This window comes from Equus caballus, chromosome 13, assembly GCF_041296265.1.
Source record: "Equus caballus isolate H_3958 breed thoroughbred chromosome 13, TB-T2T, whole genome shotgun sequence".
Lineage (NCBI taxonomy): Eukaryota > Metazoa > Chordata > Mammalia > Perissodactyla > Equidae > Equus > Equus caballus.
In genome coordinates this window covers 47,717,801-47,740,691 of record NC_091696.1, presented here as the reverse complement: position 1 = coordinate 47,740,691, position 22,891 = coordinate 47,717,801, and the positions used below count along the sequence as shown (strand labels likewise).

General features: G+C 44.0%; 1 protein-coding gene across 37 annotated transcripts in view; it reads left to right on the top strand.

The window, feature by feature from the left end:
* RBFOX1 (RNA binding fox-1 homolog 1) overlaps nucleotides 1–22,891 on the top strand; it is a 1,973,933-nt gene that overhangs the window by 1,604,703 nt on the left and 346,339 nt on the right. For 3 of the 37 annotated variants that reach the window (XM_070231096.1, XM_070231084.1, XM_070231067.1), the window contains exon 1: nucleotides 6,031–6,285. The exons of 30 other annotated variants lie outside the window; for them this stretch is intronic. In XM_070231096.1, coding sequence (XP_070087197.1) covers nucleotides 6,142–6,285 — 144 coding nt within the window. In that variant the 5' untranslated portion in view covers nucleotides 6,031–6,141. Of the gene's footprint in view, nucleotides 1–5,838; nucleotides 6,286–22,891 lie in introns of those variants that run through there. 4 more of the 37 variants (XM_070231075.1, XM_070231085.1, XM_070231088.1 and 1 more) reach the window with 3 other exon arrangements.

Sequence of the window (22,891 nt, the reverse complement as noted above, 5' to 3'; positions counted from 1 at the left end):
ATGAAGTTGGTAGTTGAGGGTCACACATGCCTGTGATTGCAAACCCTTTCTGTCCAGTATTTTATATGGAAACATTCACCAGTGTCCTGGCCGCCCGTCTGCTTCTCAGCAGCCTTGAGACCTGAGGAAGTGGTGGGGCTGGTACTTTCATTTTCATTTCTGAACAGGTAAGCTGAAAACCTTGTCTCTAAGACGTTATGTTGTAAACAGAAATGAGGTTCTAAGGTCCTGAAATCCTGCCTGGCTACAAAGATAGGTGTGATTTTCGTTTTTGTCATGGATGTTAAATATCTAGAACATTCCAACCCCATAGTGGGTTTAAGCAGGTTTGCATGGCCTGGCCAGGAACATTTACCACCATTTATAAAAGTAGACCTTAAGAACACATAACCCAAGTTCCTTATAATAGCAATAATGATAATATTAGTAGTAGTAGTAAGAGAATTATTTTGTTTTATTATAAAAGTAATGTACAAACATTCTTGTTGTGTAAATTCAAACAACATACATCTTAAGAGTCTAAAAATTGAAAATCTCCCCCATTGCTCCCTCATTACTCTAGACTTAAGCAAATTTACCATTTTGACTTATATCCTTCCACACCCTTTTCTGTGCAGTTCGTATGTGTGTAACTATGTGTATTTATACATATGCAGATGCCTATGTGTATGTCTATATGGATACACACACAGGTAAAGAGATTGTGGGTTTTTGTTGTTTTTTGGTTGGTTTTATTTGGTTTTCGTGTACGAAATTTTTTTATGTATGCTCTGAAGCTTCTTGAAGATCTCTTTTGGAGAGATTTTCAAAGGGAGACACATAGATGCTGCTCCTTCTTTCTAACAGCTGTGTTATACGTATGTGCCATGATGTACTTTACTGCTGCCCTATTCCTTCTAACCATCTGCTTTTACAAGCAATGCTGGAATGAATATCCTGGTACGTCTATCTCCATGCCCATCTCAAGTGTTCTGCCGGAAAGATATCTAGAATTGAAATAATTAGGTTAAAATACGCAAATTTTAAATTTTGAGAGTGAACGTCAAACTGCCATCTCCAGAACGTTTCCAATTTGGACTCTCGCCATCTGTATTTTCTACTACACATTCCTCCACAGCCCTGTCGATTCTACATGGTATTGGCAGACATTTTATTTATCTAATGAGTTGATTTTCTTTATTAATTGATGTCAATCTTGTGGGCAGAGGGTCGTGGTAAACTGTTCTGCACAACCAATGTAATTTTGAAAAGAGCTTTTGTCATGGGAGCTAGTTTTGGGTGGGTATCACTTGTACTTGTGTCTCTGTTCTTTTAGTCTTGGGCTCACTGACAACCCACACCCAGGCTAGGAAGCTGGCAGAGTTTGAGGGTCCTGGACCCAGAAGCGACTCTTGTCTCCAGCCTCAATCCTGTCATTACATGCAAAGCAGTTGTCTCCAAATGGTTGAAATTGGCTCTGCCTGAGACGCAGCTCTTTACTCTGAAAGAGGAATGCTGTGCTCATCTGAGCCCTGCTGAATCCTTGGCCTTCCAACTCCGTGCCATGGGATGGGCATGCCTTTGCCAGGAGAACTGTGTCTGGGAAGTGAAGCTTCTGCAGGGTGGCTCAGAGAGAACAGCAGGGGCTTTTAAAAACCCTCCGAATCCTTTGATTCCTTGAGCAGAAAGAGACAGCAAGAGTTTATTTGGTCCAAATTCCTGTGGTATTCATCCATCCATCCATCTATCCATTCGTTCCCCAATTCAGCATTTTCTGAGTCAGATGCTGCTATATGTCAGATACTGTAGTAAACACTGCACTTCATGTAGTCAAAGCTGCAGGTGAGCATCTTTCCAATTTTTAGTCAGAAACGCCCAACTTCCCACTACCACTCTCGGTAGATGACCCAAGGGAGCTCCAGAATTAATATGTTAGACAAATCTGGGACGTAGTAATCGGATTGGAAGGGGTGAGGGTGCAAGGAGGCTTTTCTTGAAGCTGAAGCTGCATTTGCAGAGCAAGCAAAGTTTTTATCCAGCATTTACTGCAACCTGCTCTACCCTCTTTATCCCTGGTGTCCTGAATCCCCGATCCTGTTCTTTTATTTTTTTTTCTCATCACTTTCTATGTTCTGTACGATTTACTCACTTCTCATCTTTATTGTTTATTTTCTGCTGCCCCCATCCCCCAGAATATAACTTCTGTGACATCCGGGATCTCTTCCTTCCCCCGCTGACACAGCCTTAGGGACCAGAGCAGTGCCTGGAATGTAATCAATACTAACTCGCTCTCCTTCCAGTGTTTGAACAAGTAGGTGATTCCAAGTGCTTGTGATAGAGATGATAAATCCTCAAGTTTTCTCCAAATACTTTCTTTCTCACTTTACTGAACGCTGAGATTGTGTAGTTGCCCGTATCAAATTTTGGAAGTGAGAGTAACATACTTCTAAGCCACTCCTTGACATTGTCACGGAGCTAACCCCGGTATGGGTAATTACACTGAAGATCAAGAAGTCCTTCCTTCTATCTAACTGGAGTTTTTCTTGCTGTGAGGCACGGCAGATCCCAGATCTCCTTTAGTGAAATGTCTGCCTTTTTGACAGCCTTAGAAAGTTTTAATAAGGAATTACCAAGGAGAGAAAAGGAAAAAAAAAAAGCCTTTATTCTTTTAAATAGCTGGGAAATTTGAGGGAAGGAAAAAGTTACAAATACCGTTGTGTGGGTCAAATTAAAACGGGAGCAGTTGCCTTCTGCCTAGGGAAGTAGCGTTTGAAGATGGCGTTGTTCATGGCTGGTTTTCCGGCACTCTCTGCTTCCTACAGGGTACGTACAACCATTCAAAGAAGGGTCCTTGTAGCTGGGAGGCAGGGGGGCGGCCCTTGAATGTGCCTGCAATATACACACCTAAGCAATACTGGGTGCCCAGGGATTCTGCATAGAGAAAGCAAAGAGTGTTTTCTTTCCCCACTTCTCTCATTTATTGATGTAGAAGAATCGTTTGGGAGCTCGTAGGATCAAGGTGGCTCTTTCTCAGTCTCTGTTGAGATAGAATTCAAATTCAGCATCCCCAGATGCTGCTTAAAAGGCTGGCAGAGTTTTGTCATTGTGTGAGCAATGGTTGTAGACATGGCATTACCATGTGATTTGGGGTCTCCCGATGCTCTGTTCCTGATGCACTGTTCGAGACCAGCCACTGTCAGTTCTGTCCTACCCCAGCCTTTATGCGGTTGCCGTTTTGGCAGGGTGTGTACTTGGCTCTGTGTGTAATCGTGTTTGTCTGCACATGTGCAGGGTCGTTTGAACTTCGTTGTCCGGAGAATGCAGCCTGGCTCCAGGCAATCTTGAGATGCATTTAGAAGGTCTGGATTCCATGGTTTCACTGTGTAGACTTCCAATGAGCCTGACTGTGAAGACCTAAGTTAAAGGGGATGTCTGAGTCGTTATTGTCAAATGGGTCTACAAGAATCCAATCACCACCGAGGCTTTTCAACTTTGGGGAAAACATGGAGCGGAAAACCAGTGTCGGCTCAGCACAGCCGAAAGCAGTTATTGGCTCCTTACATAATGTATTTGTTTTTCATTAAACCGTTCAGATAAGGTCTTATTAAAGTGCCATGTATTATTTATCGTGTTTCTTATGAAAATGAGCTGAAGGGAAAATTCTGTCCTCTTCTTGGGGCATTTGCAGGCTTTCCCACTGCCAGCAAGAAAAAAAATGAAGGAAAGCAGGACAAACCCCTGTCAGTACAGCAAATTGCTTGAGGCAAAAGGAATGGATGGGAAGAGAGAGAGGAAGGATGGAAAAGGCAGAATGTTTGACCTTTTATTCCATATATGTTTTGCGGAGCGGCTTTCTTGTGCATTTTGTGAATTGCAAAGTGAAATAACTAAATAAATAAAAGACAAGCAGAAAGCGAGAAAAGAGAGAAACAGTTTATTTGTAAATCAGACCTTGTCTGATGAAAGTGATTTGTGAAACAACATAGAGCAAGGATTTGTCAGACTAACCACTGCCACCCCCTCACCAAACAAGCAGCATAAAATACCAGCCCATGCTCTACTCTTCTCCTACATCAACTTCTGCTTAGGGTTAAACTTGCTACTGTGTTCCCTCTAAATTGATGGGATACGTGAGTCCCAGGGTGTCGCGGGGGCTGGTTTTGTAAGATGAGTAGAAAGAAACAGCCTGATCGGGGCCTAATGTTTGGCATAGTGAAGACTTTATAGTTATTGATGGCGTTTCAAAACAGAACAACAACAAAAAAAAATGGAGCTGTGGAATAATTAATTTCCTTTTCTTCAGAAAGCGTTTTGATTAGCCTGCAAAGTGAGTTGTGCCTTGCGAGCTGATGGCTCAGTTCAGAAGCTGTCGTTTGGCTGAGCCTCTTTGAGGGGTCAAGGGGATGTCCCTGGTGGCCGGTCTCCGAACCCTGCCCTAAGTGCCCCTTCCTGAGGGTGCCCCCATCACTCTCAGGGTGTGCTCCATCCTGCAGGCCAGTGGCAGGCCCCCAGCAAGCTTTCTTACAGGGAACCCAACAACCAAAAAAGATGCTGTTCAGACAGCCTCTTGCTCTGAAAATAAAAAGAAAATCCAATCACTAGGTCAAAATCTATATCACAAAATATGGCTACTATTCCTGATCATGATTTTACTGCTACCAAGAATGTGCTTTTTTTTTCCTGTGGGGACCAAGGACATGTTAGAGTCTTAATATTTCCTTTTGATTTGCAGATCACATCCTATTTTATTGCATAAAGACTAACGAAATCTACTAATGAATAATTATTACTTCATAAAATAAAGGGGAGGGGGGAAACCCCTGTGCAGGAACAGAATGCTAATTTGGCTAAGGAGGACTGGCCAGGCAAGAGAAGAATAAAATAAATAAACCATTGTAATTTTCCCCATGCAGCCCACAGAGTAATCTCTTATCAGACAAGGACTTCCCCACCCTGTACATTTATAATTTGAAAAGGACTGGGATGCTAGGCTGGGAGAAGCCCCCCCTTGCATTTACCGGGGGCTGGCGTTTTAGTTAGGCCAACAGGCTTGAATTCCACGCCAGCCAGGGCGGTTTCTCCCATTCAGCGGCTGGGGGGCTGGTTGGAGCGCTCGCGGCTGCCTGCCCAGCCAAGGCGAGGCGCGGAGCGAAAGCTGCGCCCCACATGCCTGGGGGGTGCATCGCCGCCCCGGCCGCCCTGCCAGGGGTGGGGGGCCCCCAGAAACCGCCCTGCCTCGGGCTTCCGCAGTCTCAGCTCCCCCTGCTCCCAGCCCTTAGCGTGGTCTCAGCACTCTTCCGAGGGGGAATCCCTTTTCTGTGTTTATTTGCCAACGAGTCAGGCAAACAAGCCGCCACCAAAATCTAAGACTCAGGGTCCCAGCTGGGCAATCGCAGTAATTGTCCAGCTCGCCTGGATGCTGGCGATGTGGGGCGCTCGCTTGCCTCCTCACCCGCCCCGCGGAGATTTTTAGCAGACACAATTTGAATTTTGGTGAGTCGTTTAAAAAAAAAAAAGGCAAAGGGGAGGGAGAAAAAAAAAAAAAACAACAACCCTGCCCCTGGACCCATTTGACAAATGAGGATGCACGCAGCATCAGCACCAACGGAGTGAGCCTCAGTGTGAGTCAAAATCTCTCTCTCTCTCTCTCTCTCTTTCTTTCTCTCTCTCTCTCTCTCTTTCTCTCTCTCTCTCCTCTTTTCTCCCCTCCCTCTCTCTCTCGCCCTTAGCTTTATCCACCCCCCCCCCCCCCACACTCAGCGTCTACAGGAGGGCATCCACCTCCTATACCTTTCATAGAAGTTGCCTTTGCAGGTTCTTATCATCTTCCCGGGGGCGTGGAGCAGGGGGGTACCTTCCACTTTGAGGGGCATTAGAAAGCAGGCCCAACAAACCAGAGAAACGATACCGCCAGGAAGGAAACAAAATAGTTTTCCGGCCCTCTCAAGTGTCTTAGTTGGAGGCAGATGAACGCCTGGATCTAGCAAACCCAGAGGGAAGGAAAGCGAGGGAGGAGGGACGCGCGGGGTGCGGCAGGGGGGAGGGAGAGAGAGAAAGAGAGAGAGAAGAAGAGAGACAGCCACCGGGTTTTGACTTAGATAATCAGCAAAATTAAAAAGAAAAAAAAAATTGTAGCGACCAGGCAAAGAGCGGCGTGATTGCATGAGAGCGTCCCCACTCGTGCTCGGCGGGCGCCAGAGAGACACGATGCAGCATCCTTTGACGGGGGCCACCTGCGTGGCGCTCCCCAACGTGGGCATGTGTCCCCAGCTCTCGTGTGCCTTGACTTTTATGTACTTACAGCAGGTAAGGCGCGCGTCTTCCCTCGGTGGCTGCTTCCCGGGGCTCCGAGGACTCGGTACCCGCTTCGCCGCGATGCGCTTTGATATCTCGGAGGGGCTTGGGGAGGGGGCTTGTGCGTTTGAACCAGAGGGGTGGAACGGGTCCCCTGGTTCTCTGTGGAGCCCAGACACCTCGCGCCGAGCTGTTTTTTGCACTTCTCTGAATACTTCGAACACCTGATTCTGAGCTTGGATACGGGGAGTTAAAAATTGCAAACTGCATCTTCCTTACTTGCATTTTTCTCGTGTCAGTGCGTCTGGTGGCGATCTAAGACCCCTTTGATGCTAAGAGTTTGTATCTTTGTGGAGGCATTTGGGTGCGTGGAGTTTTAATTCGGCTGCTTTAATAGGGAGGGGGGAAACATATGTATGTGTGTGTGTGCTCCGTATTTTTGTTTTCTTAAGTTTGTCTGGGTTCTGCTATATTCAGTCCGCTTGGGATCGGAGGCTTTGGGTTTCTGGAGTGTCAGCCCTGGAATCTGCCTCCAAACTCACTGGTGATGCTATGATGAAGGCAAGCGGTTTGGGATGCTGTCTTTGTTGGCATGTGTAAAAGCTTTTTTTTTTTTTTTTTTTTTTTCTCCTCCACTCCCTTTTAATGGTCTTGCTGAGGGATTCTGTGTTTATATTCCATTCTGTGTACATTTTAGAATCTTTCATTGTGTTTCTGTCTTTCTCTGGGTATTTCCCTCGGACTCTGTCTGTCTCTCTTTCCTTCTTTATTAGAAGAGCGGCAGCTTAAGTTGGTTCCTGGGCTTGGGAATCAGCTTAGCATCGCCTTGTGGGGTGACAAGCCTAGCTCTTTCTCACTGGACAGGGGCTGTGGATGTGACTGGCAGCATTAGGAGGGTTTTGTCATGCCGATGTCTCCCTTCCCAGGATCATCTTCCTGCTGCGTGAAGAGTTAACAGTGATTGTAGTCATTTTATTTGTTTTTCGATGGAATCCCTTCAAGAACACCATTTGTTAACTGTGTGTGCTTGGGGTTGACTAAACTTCCCTTACGAGTGTTCAGCGGGCCTGCTTCTCCAAAGATCCTCAATTTCAACCTGTGTTCCAGGAATATACGTGTTCATAAAATGTCAAGATTCTGTTTCAAACATTTGGGTAATTTGTTATCAAGTTGGTTGCCTCCAGAAAATCTCTCTCAGGCGTATTTTCTGTTGCAAGTCTTTTTGAGAAGAGCCTTTTTTGTTGTTTTAATATCTGGGGGACAAATTGGTTCATCCTTTTAAATATTATTCGATTCCATTTCTCATTAAGTAAATTGTGCCAGGAAACATTTCCCAATAGCCTACTGGTAACATATTATATGATGCATCTGCTTCTACCATTTCTGTGCCTTTTCTGTGAGTGCCCATGTGTGCATGTGAGTGTGTTTTACACCAATTACCTACCAGAGGACTCTCCTGATGAGCATTTCTACAGATGCTAAGCCTCAGATGGATTTAATCAAATTATTAATATGAGTTGATCCTTTGCCTCCTGATCCTTTCATGTTATTTATGAATCCATTTGAACAGCATTACCTGACAAGTAGAGTGCTATAGGGAGTCCATCTTCTCACAGTTTCTCCGTGCATTATTCCCTTCTTAATAAATTGATGTTTCCTCCTTCTAGATTGTTCAATTGGTTTGCTCAGTTAGACACAACTTAGGAAAGAAGACAGAGACTCTGAGTGAGAGGTTGCTCTTGCCATGAAAAGGACAAGTGAATAGGATCAAGGCAGGGGTTCTCAGTATCTGCCAGACAGTCTCCTCCAGGAGTGAAAACACTCCTGCTCTGGAAAGGGGATGCTCAATGGGAATGTTGGCAGCCATGACAAATATTTAGAAGTGACTAAATCAGCATTGTGTTTCCATATGAAGATAGATGGAGGTGGGTTTTGAAATGCGCTTTGGAGTGATGCTTCCTTCTTGAAAGGGTTTCTAATGCTTTCAGTGGAAGCATTTATAAGGTGATGCTGTGATACAATGTCAGAATGCGGTGTGTGTGCATGGGTGTGCGTGCATGTGTGCATTTTTCTGAGTTTCACTAAATGCCTGGAGTATAGTACAGACAGACATGTATTTTTGCCTGTCTTGTTCCAAACCAGGTTTTCTAGCCACACCTCCCATCCTTCCTACAGTCTCCCTATCAGGGTGGGGGAGCCAAACCTTCAGGTCTCTCCTAGCCATTGCTGTCATGATAGTTTGTGTGGAATTCTCATGTCGTTGCTTTTAGTTAGCAGTCCAGACAACTGGCTGATTAAGGGTGTGAAATAGTTCACTTCAATCTCCACAAACCGCTTACCGATACAATGTATGCGTACGTTTTCTGTCCAAACATTGCCACCATATTTTCTATCTGCTATTAATCTGTAGCTATTACTGTATCTCTATTTAATTTTGATGATCAGAGGGTTAATCGGTACTCTCAGAGTTAGTTGGTCAAATGGTGAATTAGGCAACATTTATGATAAATGACACCTTCATTGGAAACATTTTATTATTATTTAGACATAAACATAGTTGAGGATTCTTTATCATGCAGATCACCAATTATATAAGAAAATAATTAAAACACAACTCTCTTATTTTGGAGCCTTCATCGTTCTGTTTTATAAAGGCACAAACTCTGTTGAAAGGCTAACGAGTCCTCACTGACAGGTATTTTCCTGGAATGAAGTTTCATATGGTGCTTAATTCTCATCTAGTGTCTAAGGGAAATTACTTCATCATTTGCTTTCTTTGCCTCATCCCTGACATCCAACCTTTCCTTCTCAACCCTCCCAGATTTGTTCCTAAACCAACTCCTAAAAATGAAAATCAGTTGGGATACCTCAGCATCCGAGTGTACTCCGAATGACCAAGTGAAAACGATGCAACCCTTTTGCCACAAAGAACTTATTTATTCAGGCCAAAGAAGAGGCGACTTCAGTGTTTAAATTGTCAGACTTATTCTGTTTCCTTTATTTATATTTCCCAGTAACTCTACTTTAGATAGACATCTTGCTACAGTTACCATTTCTTTTTCTTTCTCTTTCTCCTCTCTTTTAACATCGGAAATGTTACTACAGTTTGGAACTGCAGGATGGAATAACGTTGCATCGTCCTTTTGGCATCTAGATATTGAATCCAGTGGTGTCATCAATATATGGACATGTGTCTATACGCACATCCATATGTATCTAGTACTTAGCACATATCTTGTGGCGATAGGACATTCTCAGATGGAGGGGACAGGTGAGCATTGGCCCAGCTGGCTTCCAGCTTGCTGTCCAGGCAAAGTTCCTGCGTCAGCCTCCGTTTTTGACACAATGCAGTGGCTTTATCCAGTGTCTTCTTCGACGGTGAATCACCTTGTCCCAAGTGAGCTTCAACTCCTATCTCCCCAATGCAGAGCCTGCCCAGAGTTCCAAAGTGGCTACCTGTTCAAACATTCTGGCTTTGAGGGAAAATTCTGAATCCCAATTACAGATTAGGGGGTTTGCTGTGAGCTAGGTCAAAAGAGATTGTGTTTTGTTTTCCACAGAGAGAAAAATAGGAAAGCACACTCACATCCATAACACAAAATCGAGAGATGTTTGATCCCCATCCTGACTCACAGGAAGCCCGCCCAAGAGCCTCCATCACATGGTAAGGGAGGGCAAGGCTTCGGGCAGAGCAGACGAGGTTTGTTTTCTGATGCACTTTGCGTGTCAGATTCCCCCAGAGCTGTTTCACACTGAGTTCTACTTCCCTGCCAGAGAAGTACCATATTAGCTTAGCTTTCCCTGTTCCTAAACCATCAGTCTCCCAGTCCTGTTCTAAGAAACCTTCTCATCTGTCAAACCCTACTCCCTCAGAACCTTTTTATCATCCTAAATTTAAAAACAAGTCAAATGCTTACAATCCACATTAAAAGATGGGGGAGGAAAAAGGGCCTCCAGAGTGGGCCATGCCACTGTCAATATCCGAAGATTGGTAATTTTTCCCACTTAATGATGATCCATGTGGTTTGTTTTAAATAGTGAAGTGGTTTGTACAAAGGGTAATTCCTGGTAAATGAAGCCATTGCTCACTGTGGACATCTTCAGATCGAAAGCAGTTGAACTGAAGCCTGCATATCAACCCTTTCTGTCTTTAATTAGAAAATGGTTCTCAGTGCGGGGTCACCCGGAAGACAGGCTCTCACACGAAGGCTGTGTGTGTGTGGTGGGAAGCATCCCCACACACCGGCCATGGTTATAAATTTGGGAAACGTGAGGTAGGCCATCACAATTATGGCTGCGTAAAAAACTTCAATTCTCATTCCAGTTACTTACCTTGTGCTGCCCAGTCTGATGATTTATAGGGGGCCAAATGGCATTTTATCACCTTCTTTCTTCTTGGCTTAATCCCGTGTTGATTTATTAGATCATGCTGTGGATTGGGGGTAGTCGATAGTGTCAATAACGCAGAAAAGAATTAGGATAGATTATCTTCATGTCGGAATTGTTTAAGGAATTTAAGTGGCTGTCACGAGCACATTTCCAGGCCTGGGTGACTATCCGATAGAACCTAGGTCCCTCTGTCTCTTTCTAGAGAGATCCTATGTCATAAATTGGTTTATTAACGAATCTTCCTGGTTTCTCTGCTTTTTCCAATTAAGAGGAGAAGGCATGAATTGTGGGGTTCTTATTAGCCAGATAAGGCCCATATCTCAGGTACGCTGGAGTTCACCCCTCTGTCTCTCCCATTTCAGGAATCTTTTGGGGGTTATTGACTGTGGAGATCCTTGGGTTGCCTCTGCCTTAAGAATATTTAATCCGACATCCACTCATGAAATTTGTAAGCATCTCTTAGTCCATAGACCCAGTCCTGTGCCATTCGGCAGCTCTGCCTGCCATTTCGTGGTGGTTTCCGTGTCAGAACATACAACCGGCCGTTTCTGCCTTTGCCTGAGTGGAGAAAGCCCATGTTATTAATGCTCACACACCATCTGTTTTCCTTACAGCTGGCCCTTGAGTAATTGTCCAGTAGCTGATGGACTGAGGGTAGACAATCTTTTTTAGGGTTTTCTGATTCATTTAACCAGGCTCTCTGCCCCAAGAGGAAACATAATGCTTGTTTATTCATATTGGCCGGGTAAAAACAGTGTAGTTTGTCAGGCAAATAATAGTGTTCTGGGAGAGAAAGAAATTGCAGCATTGTAAACAAAATCAGGTTGGTCCGTCTGTGCCTAAGGGGCTGTGTGATGCGCAGGAGATGTCATCCTGTGAATGAGGCAGAGCTGACAAAGTGTGGGCGTAATTGCCCCATCTGCAGAGACCTTTTTAATGGACGAGGAGAGGTGTCCCAGGGTGCTGTTTAATTCAATTAAGAAAAGCAAAGAAAGTTCCATTCATCAATAAAGTTTCCTATTTCCGGGCGCTGCCCAAGAGAACTTTGCCAGGCTGATCGTTGGCCTGTGGCTGTCTGTGTGATGTGGCATGCCTCGGCTGGCCCCGTTGAGAGGGCCTGTGTCAAATAGGGTCAGCTCTCAGGCACAATAACTCAGGAGGGCCCTGGCCCTGGCCCTTCAACTATGCCGACTGGTGAAGTGAGCTGGAGAAATGAGCAGCGAACCTCCAGGCTGACCCTGCAGGAGGAAACTGTCAAGAAGGGGCTTTCTGAAGGATCCCCAAATTCAATTCCTGAGCCTGTTATAGGGTTCAGAAAGAGCTTACATGGTTGGAACTTTCTGGCTCCTGAAAGGGTTTGGGGAAAAGGGATTTCCCTGCTGTTTCTGATCTTCCCGGCTTATTGTGGTCCTGACTGATGAGTTCTGGCTGAAAAAGAGCAAATGATGACTACATTCTATTGCCTGGAAACCCACGTCCGATTGCTCTCTTGTTAATTTACTTTTCTTGTATGTGTTAAGCAGCAGACAGTTTACAGAGCACTTTTGCTGTGCTCATTCTGACCTGTTAGACTGTAGGTGATGTGAAGGCACAGACTTCTCCCTTCTGTTTGTTACCTCGACCCACAATGCCTAGAATAAAGTGTAATACGTAGTAGTTGTTCAATTAAAAAAATTGAGAAATGAATGAATGAATGAGTACATTTGGACTTTCTAGAACCTTATAAGCAAAGGGAGGCAGTGATTGCCACTGCTTTTTACAGATATATATGATGGCACATTCTATCACTTATTCATTCTTTCATCTGGCCGTGCAAAACATTGTTTCCACATTCAATCGTTTATTCATTCTCTCATTTGGCTGTACAAAACACTGTTTCCACATTCAATCGTTTATTCATTCTTTCACTTGGCCATGCAAAATGTTGTTTCCGTGCATTGAGAATATTGCAGCAAATCAGTTAGGAAAGGTCTCTGCCACCATGGAGCTGACATTCCAGTAAAAGAATGGATGATGCAAAAGAAAGTAGATCAAAGAGGTATTTTCAGATTGTGGAGAGTGCTGTGCAGGGAATAAGCAGGTGATGGGATAAGAATAAGTGAGTGTTGCTGGTTGTTGGGCTTTATCTGATGGGTGGGTCAGCGAGAGTCTCCCAAAGGAGGTCATGATTTTCCTGACTGGAGGATAAGGGAGCATTAGGCATGTGAAGTGTCAAGAAGGGTGTTCCAGGAACCGGGAAGGACAAGTGCCTACACCTCGTCTGCAGAAGAGTGTGTATGAGGCCAAGAGGCATAGGGAGAAGGTACGTGGTGGAAGTGGGTCACGTGCCAAGAGTTAGTTTCCGTGATAGAGTATAGGCTTTGTGTTATCCTCTGGGGCCATATTGAAATGAGATGAGTGGAAAGGAGAAAGGAGGGAAATGAATGTCCCATGAACAATGAGAGAAAACCATTCTGAGTTATGGAGAAACCCATGGGACATGTGAAAACTGGTTTGGGGGTCAGAGGTGGAGAGAGGGTTTTGACGCAAGTCCTAAGAAAGACATTAATTGTGGAGCACCAAGAGTCCTGTTGGTATCTTCTGTCAAAATCTCAGCAAGGTGCTTCCACAGTAGGCTTATTACATTGAAAATAATAAATGTGGTCCAGTGTTTCTCAAATTTCAGGTATTCAATCCTTGCCTTCCTAATTAGTACCAATCCACTCATCAACACATTTGATATGTACTTGATATTTTAAAAATTAACCTATATTTTGAGCTTAAAAGTAGACTTTCCCAAACCGAAAATAAATGCACAAATAAATGCCACCAAATCACAGCTGTGATCGTTTTTCCAGTATACACTGAAATATTTATTCATTTGCATATTCATTCATTTATTCATCTCATGATTCTTGGACTCCTATTAGGTGTCAGCTGCTCTTCTAGATTTTCTCAATAAGCAAAGCAAAGGCCCTGCCCTCATGGAGGGTGCATTACATTGTTCATCCATGTGCCATCTCGTGAACCATCAATGTAGGACCACACTTTGGTTAACACTGGCTTGGTCCATTGGGTTTCCTAGGGATCCCCTTACATGTCTGGGCTGGAATCACTCATTCCTCCCCGAGCCAATTTGCAGAGAGTAAGATTCTAGTTATCTGCTCTGTGTCACCTCTTCTCCCCTCTGCGAGGGCAGAACACACAGTAAAGGAAAATAGCCAAATATTTAACATCTGCTGTGTGCGAGGGCTGTGAGATGATGGGGCTGGGGAGGGGGTGCTGTGGTCTCTAACACTCCACCAGGCTCTAGGTGAGGAGCAGTCTCACCCTGTTTTGATCCTCTTCTGTATGTTGTGTTTAAACACCCACAGAATCAAAATTAGGGATTGGAGCCAGAGTGACAAGCATTCAGGTTAGTGTGTGTTCCCAGGGTTGTAATGACTTTTTTTTTTTCCTTTGCAGCTGTGGAACAAAGTAGAAGCAGCTATAGGATTTGCGTGCCTCAGATTTCCCAGTACTGATGAGTACATGCACAAAAGGTTTAGTCTTAATGAGCCTTTTCTGTTTTGGCATTTGATGTTTGCCCAGGATTCACCTTGAGGACTAGATTCCCCTTATCAGAAACAACAGCACATATCCCCTCTCTTCTCTTCGCTAGTTCTGCTTTCTGTTTCTCTGCCTGAATCCAGGCATGGGGCGAGCTCTGCTCTCATGCAATGGTGAGAGCTGAGAGATGTCCTCCCGGATGAGTCTCTCCTTAACAGTGAGCACTATTGGCATCCAGAAACAGAATGAATGGTGAGGTCCACATTTTGCATTATCTAACTCTCCATCTCAAGGATCTTATGAAATTCGGCTGAGAAACCTGCATCACATTAGAACCACTTGGTATCAGGTGCCCCCAAAACATAGTTTAAAAAAATTGGTATCTCTGGCGTTGTATATAGGACAGAAGTCATGAGCAGAAGGCTTAATCCCAACCCTATATTCAGTTAGCTCATCCAACTGGATTGAGCAAGTTGCTTTTATTTGATTTGGGGCTCTAATTGCTTCTTCAGAAAAATAGGGATAAGAATAACCATTTCATACTGTTCTTTGTAAGATTAAATGTGATACAGATGAAAAGACTTAGCACAGTGCCTGGGACACAGTAAGACATTTGTTAAAGAAATGAAAGAATAAACGAATGAATGATTATGTTAAGGAAAAGCAGCATCTGTTTATTGAAGCTGAATATAAATTTTTCTTTTCCGTTTCTCCCAAATCAGTGTGATATATGGCCCCCATCACCTGCCAAGGACACAGACACAAGGAATTCGGGGGTCTGTTTGCAGGTTCCTTGGAGCCTCCTACCTGTTCTGGGTCCATGCTCCCTCCTCCTGTCAACTATCAGGCCTGTTGGTGGTGTTGGATTGTAATGTGGCTGCACAGCTCAATTAATGCTCTGTGACAGGAGGAGGGAAAATAAAAATTGTCTTGCTCTTGTCAGTAGCAAAGTTATTTACTTTCAAAAGCTGACAGAATCACACTGCAGGGGCTTCATTTCTTTCTATTCAGAATGTCATTATTGTGTGATGCGGGGGACTTGGGTACATGTCGAAGTTTATTCCCGTAAGCTTTAATATGGCGAATGCCTGATAAAGTGCCAATGACCACCTGGGAGAGTCCAGGAGAGCCCTTCTGGGGCTTGGTGGTTGCTGTGTACTTGGCCCTGATGCCTGGGCAGATGCCCCAGTTTCACGATGGACTGACTGTCCGCTGACATGTGCATTGTCAGGCCCCGGATCTGTCCTATGAGAGGGAGCCTGTGTCCCACTGCTGCCTGATCATTTGTCCTCTTTATTCTGAAGCCAAAGAACAAGATGTGGGACTGCTAGTTTCACATCACTCTTCATCTGGGCCACTCCTGGAAACTCTGGAAACACAAAAGTGCCTCCTGCAAATGACTTTGCTTTGGATCTATCTATTGTCTCTCCTTAAACTCTCTGACAGTTTCTCCCATGCAATTCATCTGTATAAAACCATGCCATTTTCTTTTCTGCCTGCTTCCTTTCTTCCTTTTTTTTTTTATTTTTAAGTGTTTGCAGTGAGCAGTTGAAATAGGAAGGGTTAAGTCAAGAAATTCTTTTCTTCATGGTGCAATGGCGGAACCTTCCACTGGGGGTCTCCATTTAGAACGTGTGACTCGGGATTCTCCTTGAGAACTCTCTTTTTCTTCTTTTTCTTTTTTCTTTAGTCTCCTTTTGGTTCCATTCATAAGGTGAGGCTCCCTGTAAGCAGGAGGGGATGCCTCTTATAAGATCATTTAGGTAACTGGAGGATCCAGCTGTTCTCAACAGTGATGATGATCATAACAAAATAATTAAAATAATGAAATAATCAATAACTTTTATGGAGTGCTAGGTGACAAGCACACTACTAAGCGCTTTTCCGTGGATTACCTCGTTTAGTCCCCCCACAAAAGGCCTCCAGAGAGTTGTTAAGAACTGCTTTGTTTTTTAGTTGCAGACGTGAGGTGGGTAGGTGGAAGAGCTGATATTGAAAACTAGGCTGTTTCACCCCAGAACCCACGCTTAGCCAGGTCATTCTCCATTCTCCGGTTGGCCTCCACCTGGCCGCTCAGGCCTCTGGTTCTGCGTGATTCACCCAGGCCTCTGCTAGGCCATCGATATGGAAAAACAGCTCCATTTAACTGAGTCTTCGCGTCTCTTTTCTCTTAAAGGCAAAAACTTGTCCAAAAGGGAACAAGTCAGGAGATCTTTGAACTTTGCGGCTTTTTGAGACTTTATTTTTAAGACATTATGGTTGTTGTTGGATAAATTACAACACACAGTGAGGCTGTCGGACTTGGGGAGGGCGAGAGGAGAGAAGGAGAGCGAGGCTGATGGAAATCGTCCGCTCCAAATGATGGAGTGCATTTCTCCGCAGCCAGTTCCAACCCCCAAATCCCCGTTGTGCTGAGGAGCTCTCCAACGAACACAGGAAATGCAGTCACTGCCCGGCCCCGTATTAATGATTTATATACCCGGCACCACTGCTTTTGTTCACTTGCGGGGCCTGGTCGTGTTAATAAAGGAATTTCTGGGAGCAGGATCCTGGCTTGCCATGCTGTTTCATTCAATGCAGCGCAGGCTGCTTCATAAATCAAAAGAATTTAGTGCTTTACAACCTTCCTGAGCTTCTGAGATCGTGTGTGCGTGCGTGCATGTGGGTGTGCGTGTGCGTGTGTGTGTGTGTGTGTGGGTTGTGTGTATAATCAGATTCACCTGGGGACGTTTTCATTGCCTTTCTATAAAGAATGAATGAAGGAGGGGATGCGATCTGTCTTAGGTATTTCAGGCTTGATTGGTTTGCTTCACGGTGGCATCACGGCCCTATTTGTTTCCCATTTGGTGTTTATGCTTTATGGTGCTGTCTGTGGAAATGGGCTGACACCATTTTATTAGCATAAAGAGATGCAGATCAAATTAGAATCCCCCTTCCTTCTGTATCATCAAGAACAACAGACAGGAGAGATGGCGAGTCTACTGTAAGCAGCATCACCGTTCCCTGTAAGTCAATAGGATCATCACGTGCTCTTTAAACAATAGGATTTTTGAAGCTTTCAAAAAAATTTTTCAATTATTCACGGAAGAAGAATTCTGCTTTGTTTTGAAAGTGAGTGAGGATATTTATTTTCTAAATTGAGAATTCTAGATCTAGGAAACTTTCTCCTGTCTAGTAAGCCATCGAAAGCTGATTTTAACCTCAGCTTTGCTTTTCCTAATTGGAAGGGAAAAAATGGCATAATCAAATGGTGTATTGGGAACCCTCAATTCCTCTTTCAAGACATCGGCAGAGAAAAGCCCTGGGTTTTTTTGGATGGCACTTGTGTTCTCTTGATTATATCATGCACTTCATTTTGTGTGTGGTTATATTTCTTCCCCAATAGAACTGAGAACAAAAAACTAAAAGAAATCTGAGTAGGAGTTTGAGGGGAAAAAAAAGAATATTTAGAAAATTAGAATGATACTTTAAATATTTTATCCAGCAGGGTTATTTTCGTGTAAGGTGAAATCTCGACTTTAGGAAATGTGCCTGACTTCAAAAAAGATGTGTAAGGCTTTTAGGAAATAAACATGTCAATTTAGTAGAATTCCTAAATAGCGCACAAACAAATGCATGGGGAGACAAATGAATAAAGCCCCAGCTGACCCCCACCCAAACCAGGGCTTGAATTTCTTCTCTAAATGAGAAAGTTTTGGCTAACTGGTTCTTATTAACATTTATGCTCATGAGAAAATTAAAAATGTCAGCAGTCACAGAATTGAAACAAATACTCACATGAGAAGACTGCCTTTTACAGTCTTGTCTTCCTGAAAAGTGAAAGACAGAATGTACCTATTTATATCAGTAAATAAAGAACGTTATAAAAATTTGTCATCACAGGAAATATGATACAGCATTTTCGACTAAGAAAGCAGGTGTCCAGCAAATGCGGTTTACATTTATATTGTACTGATTTCTGTGTTTGCATTTGTCCTCTGTTCTATGAATCCGAGAGTGTCTCATTGTCTTTAATTATGTCTACGAGGCACAAGACAGCAGTCAACATCTGCTCTATTGTTTACTTGGTTTACATGTAGCTTTGATGGGTTATTAAACAATCTATTTTTCAAACCGAAAACAGAGAAACCAGCCGAACCCATATTATGCCATTTTGTAAAGCCCCATTATGCAATTAGCACTTGGGATTTGGGCAAAGCTGGTGAGTCACCCAAATAAACATCCCTTGGTTTTGATAGCTCTTCTTGGCTTTGTGAAAAATATCAATTTCCCCAAAAAATAAAATCACATTTCCTCCCTAATCATGTAGTATGCCAAGAAGATGATGTGTTAATATGAGGGATGAATCCTTCACTTTTTATATCAGAAAAAGAGCAAGTCTCCAAAATAATGATGTCTTTAATTCAAGCCAGCAATTACATATTACATAAGACATTGTCAGCTCACACATGAGACAGACCTTTGAGAGTTTATCTGATACTATCAGAGAAGAGAAATGCTGTTTTGAGCCAGTTGTAGAATGTTCCTCATACTTCCTGATCTATTCAGGAAAGACTCATCGAGTCGTCCACAGCAAAGTATGTGACATCCATGATGATTAAATCAGACCTCATCCCCTCACTTAAGTAATTGGTTAATAATTAATTCACTCCCTCATTCGTTCAACAAATATTTATTTAGCCTCTGCTCTGCCTCAGAAGTTGGGTTCGTCACTGAGGATACCTAGACAAGGAAACCAACTTCATTTTCTTTCATGGAGCTTAGAAGTTTGTGGGGGAGGCAGGTAATAAGCGGTGATCACAGCATAAATCTATGTTGCAAGCTGTGATAGGCGCTCTGCAAGAAAAGAAGAGGGGTCCACAGAAAATGGTAGGGGTTGCATTCAGGGGAGAAGGAAGCTCTTTCTTAGGAAGCGACATTGAAGCTGAGGTGAAGTAGGAGGTGGGCAGAGAGGTGGGGATTGTGGTGGGGAAGACCATTCATACTGAGGCAGAGAGTACGTGTAATGGCTGCCCCACACCAGGGTGATCTCTGGGGACTGAGAAAAGGCTAGAGAGCCTGGTGTGCAGTGTGAGGCAGGAAAGGAGGCAGACAGGGGCCAGAAACCACAGAGGTTTGGAAGCACTGATACGAGGGGTGGATTTTATTCCAAGAGGAATAAAAATGGAAAAAAATAACCCTGAGGGGCTTTAAGCAGGGGGCAAAAATGACAGCATTAAGCCTTTAAAAGACCAGTTTGGCTGTTCTGTGGAGAATAGATTAGAGGGGGACAAGATCAAAATCAGGAGCTCAGATAGGAGGCCATGGCAATAATTCAGGTGCATGTTGCTGGTCGCTTGGCCTGGCAGTTGACAGAAGAGATGGACACCAGTGAAAGTTTTGAAAAACAAGCCTGATATTCTTTGTGACCCCCTCTCCATCCACCAAAGCTGGTGTTCAGCCAAAGGAGGACAAAGGCAGCACGCTGGAGGGGGCACCTGACGGCTTTGGTGAGGATGGGAGCGTCTCAGGAGGCACTGACCTATGGTATATGGGGCTTCACCGAAGAGAATGACAGGCCGGTCTCAGTATATCTCAGGCCAAAGCTCCCTGGGTGTCACTTGGCCAAGAGCTCAGAATGCCAGTCGTTGGTCTGGCACGCCGTTTGGTCACAGAGTTACCACAAACAAAGTTATACCCCAGCTCGGTGGGGCAATCTCTCCCACCTTAGCAACAGACTTCTATCATGGTGAGTGAGAAGTGCAGAGCCAGTTTTATGAAATGTCCGGTGGGCAATGCCTTCACACCTGCCTCCGGTCAAGGGAGCACAAGAGTTAAGTGCATTCTCGTTGGTGTCAGGCAAACCTGGTACTGTATCTTAGAAACATTGCAAATTTTATGGACCTCTGATCTGCTACATGCACATGTCTCTTAACTCTCTGAAGCTTAGTTTCTCATTTGTGACGTAGAGGTAATAGCAGGATCCACAACATAAGGTTGTTATGAGCATGGCATGGGATTGTTTATATAGTACCCAGCGCACCCCTCGCAAGTGGAAGGAGCCAATTAATGCTTTTACTCTTGGTAGTGGTGGTGGAGGTGCTGGTGCTGGTACTGACGGTGGTGGTGGTGGTGGTGATAATGATGGTTGTATTGGTGGTGAAAGTGGAGGTGCTGATGCTGGTACTGATGGTGTTGGTGGTACTGGTGCTGGCACTGATGGCAGTTGTGATGCTGGTGCTGGTACTGATGGTGCTGGTGCTGGTGGTGATGATGATCGTTGTGTTGGTGGTGAAGGTGGAGGTGCTGACGCTGGTACTGATGGTGGTGGTGGTACTGGTGCTGGTACTGATGGTGGAAGTGGTGGTGCTGGTGGTGGTGATGATTATGGTTGCATTGGTGGTGAAGGTGGAGGTGCTGGTGGTGATGGAGGTGTTGGTGCTGGTGATGGAGGTGCTGGTGATAGCAGTGGTGGTGGCGATGGTGGCGGAGATGTGGTGGCAGTGGAGCTAGTGATGATGGTCTCTGGTGATGACAGTGATGCTGCTTAGAATGCAGCGTGGCAGAGTAGTTCCACACATGAGTACCCGACTTTAGGTTTGGTTCACATCTGCCACTTGCCATCCTGTTGGCAAGTTACTTCACCTTTCTTTGTTTCAGTTTTCTCAACTGTAAAATGAGAATGCTGATATTTGTTGGCGGTCATTATGATGACTAAATGAATTAAGATTGGTAAAAACAAATAGTACAGCATTTGTCCTAATGAACAAACTCTCCCATGAACGTAGAGGGTGTTTGTTAAACAACAAATTGGTGCAGAATGCAGCCTTTAAAAAAAAAAAAAAAAAAAAAAGATTCTCAGTGGCTTCTGGTCTGCTTCTTTATTCTCAGTTTTGCTTTTCATAGCGGGCAAGAAGGCCATCTTCCTCTTTCCTCCACTGCCAGACCCACCCTCATCTCTCCATGTGTTCCGAATATAACAGGTGTGTGGTGAGCCGGAGTTCTGGCAGAGTGCAACATGAAAAAGACTCCCAGTAATTATAAAAATAACAACGAGGGCTGCTTAGCGAGGTAGGCAGACGAGCACACCACTAGCCAGAATGATAAATAGCGCCTGCAAATGTTAGGTCCCAGTGGGAGTGTGGGAACATATGGGGATAAACCACACTAAAAGTTGGGCATCATTGGTAAGTTTTAAGCGGTTAAGGAAGGCCACTCCAGTGCCAAGATTTTTTGGTTTTTCTTTTTTCTTTTTTTATCCTAATTTTAAATCCTTCAGTTCCCTTTTGTCCCTTTGTTCTATTTTGGTCCTAAAAGGAGCATTCATCTTTGAGGCCAGCTACAGAGTCTCCAAGGAAGTGAGGTCTGGGTGGTAATCCCCAAACAAATGGCCACTCCGGAATCTGTGAATTTTCTTGCTGAGCTGTATTCAGTATTGTTGCGGGAGATGCAAACGAACACAGTCAATATTTTATGGAATGCTGACTTGTTGAGTTCAGCTCTGCGAGAGGTGGGTGTGCAGAAAAACGAGCACCTAAGAACCAACCCGCCCAATAAGTTTATAAGCATTTGTCGAAGGGACCAATAGCTCTCTCTGCCAAACGGTACTTAAAAAGAAGAGGACTGCGGTGGGTTGATTTCAGGTCAGTGTTTCTCTGTCTGGATCTGAATATAGTTGCGAGATTGTGCAATCTGTGTTGTCCTGGCTCTGTAGCAGTGGGATTTCTCTGGAAGGATATTTTGGAATTCTTGTCTGCCACCCACTCAGTTTTTCCTAGGACTCACATAGAAGGGGTCTCAGCCTAGAGGCAAGGTTTGTGATGTGGGCACCTAAGTGTCGGTGCCAACCCCTTAGTAGATTTCCAAGATTCCTTACTTAGCAAATGCATCAACATCCTTGGTAATGCAAAGCATGCAGAGGAAAGGAAATAGGATTTCTAATCAGACAGGCGTGTCTCTGGCTACCAGCCTTTTCACTTCACTAGCCACGAATGATGTCAACTTTCTGAGTTACGCTTTCTCATCTGTAGAATGGGGCTATTACGAGTACCCGTACCAAAGACATTGTTAAAAGACTCAATGAGTTAGTGCCTTTGAAGTACTTAGAATGGTGTTGGCACTTAGAAAGTTCTATAAAAGCATCTGTTAAAAAAATAAGCAAAAGGTATTTCCTATGACTTCCTTTTGTGCATCTGTGTGTGTGTGTGTATCTGCCATTCTTATCACGCTATTGAATTCATCTGGAATCTATTAGTTGCAAGAGAAAGAAAACTGACTCAAACTAGCTTAAGCAAATATGGGGATTTATTGATTCATGAAATTGGAATGTTTGGGGTCAACCAGTGGTAAGTAAGTAGTCACTTAAACGCCCAGCATTCGTGTAAATCGAGATGGTCATGCTACAATATAACCACCATGAATAAAGCTCACCTGCATAAAAGTGGACTCAAGCCCGAGGCATGTTTCAAATGCATTGCTACATTATTTAGAGTGTTCTCCACAACAACCCTATAAGGAAAGTATTATTGCCCCCGAATTTATAAGAGAATGAATTGTATTCAGAGAGGTTAAGTAACTTGCCCAGAGCAACAGAGCCAGGAATTGTCGAAGTCAGATCTGAACCTAAGCTTAGCGGTTTCCAGAATCTGAGTTCTTAGCTGACATACTACATTGTTATTATAATAAAAAATACAAGTTTGATTTTTATTAGTTGATTAGAGAC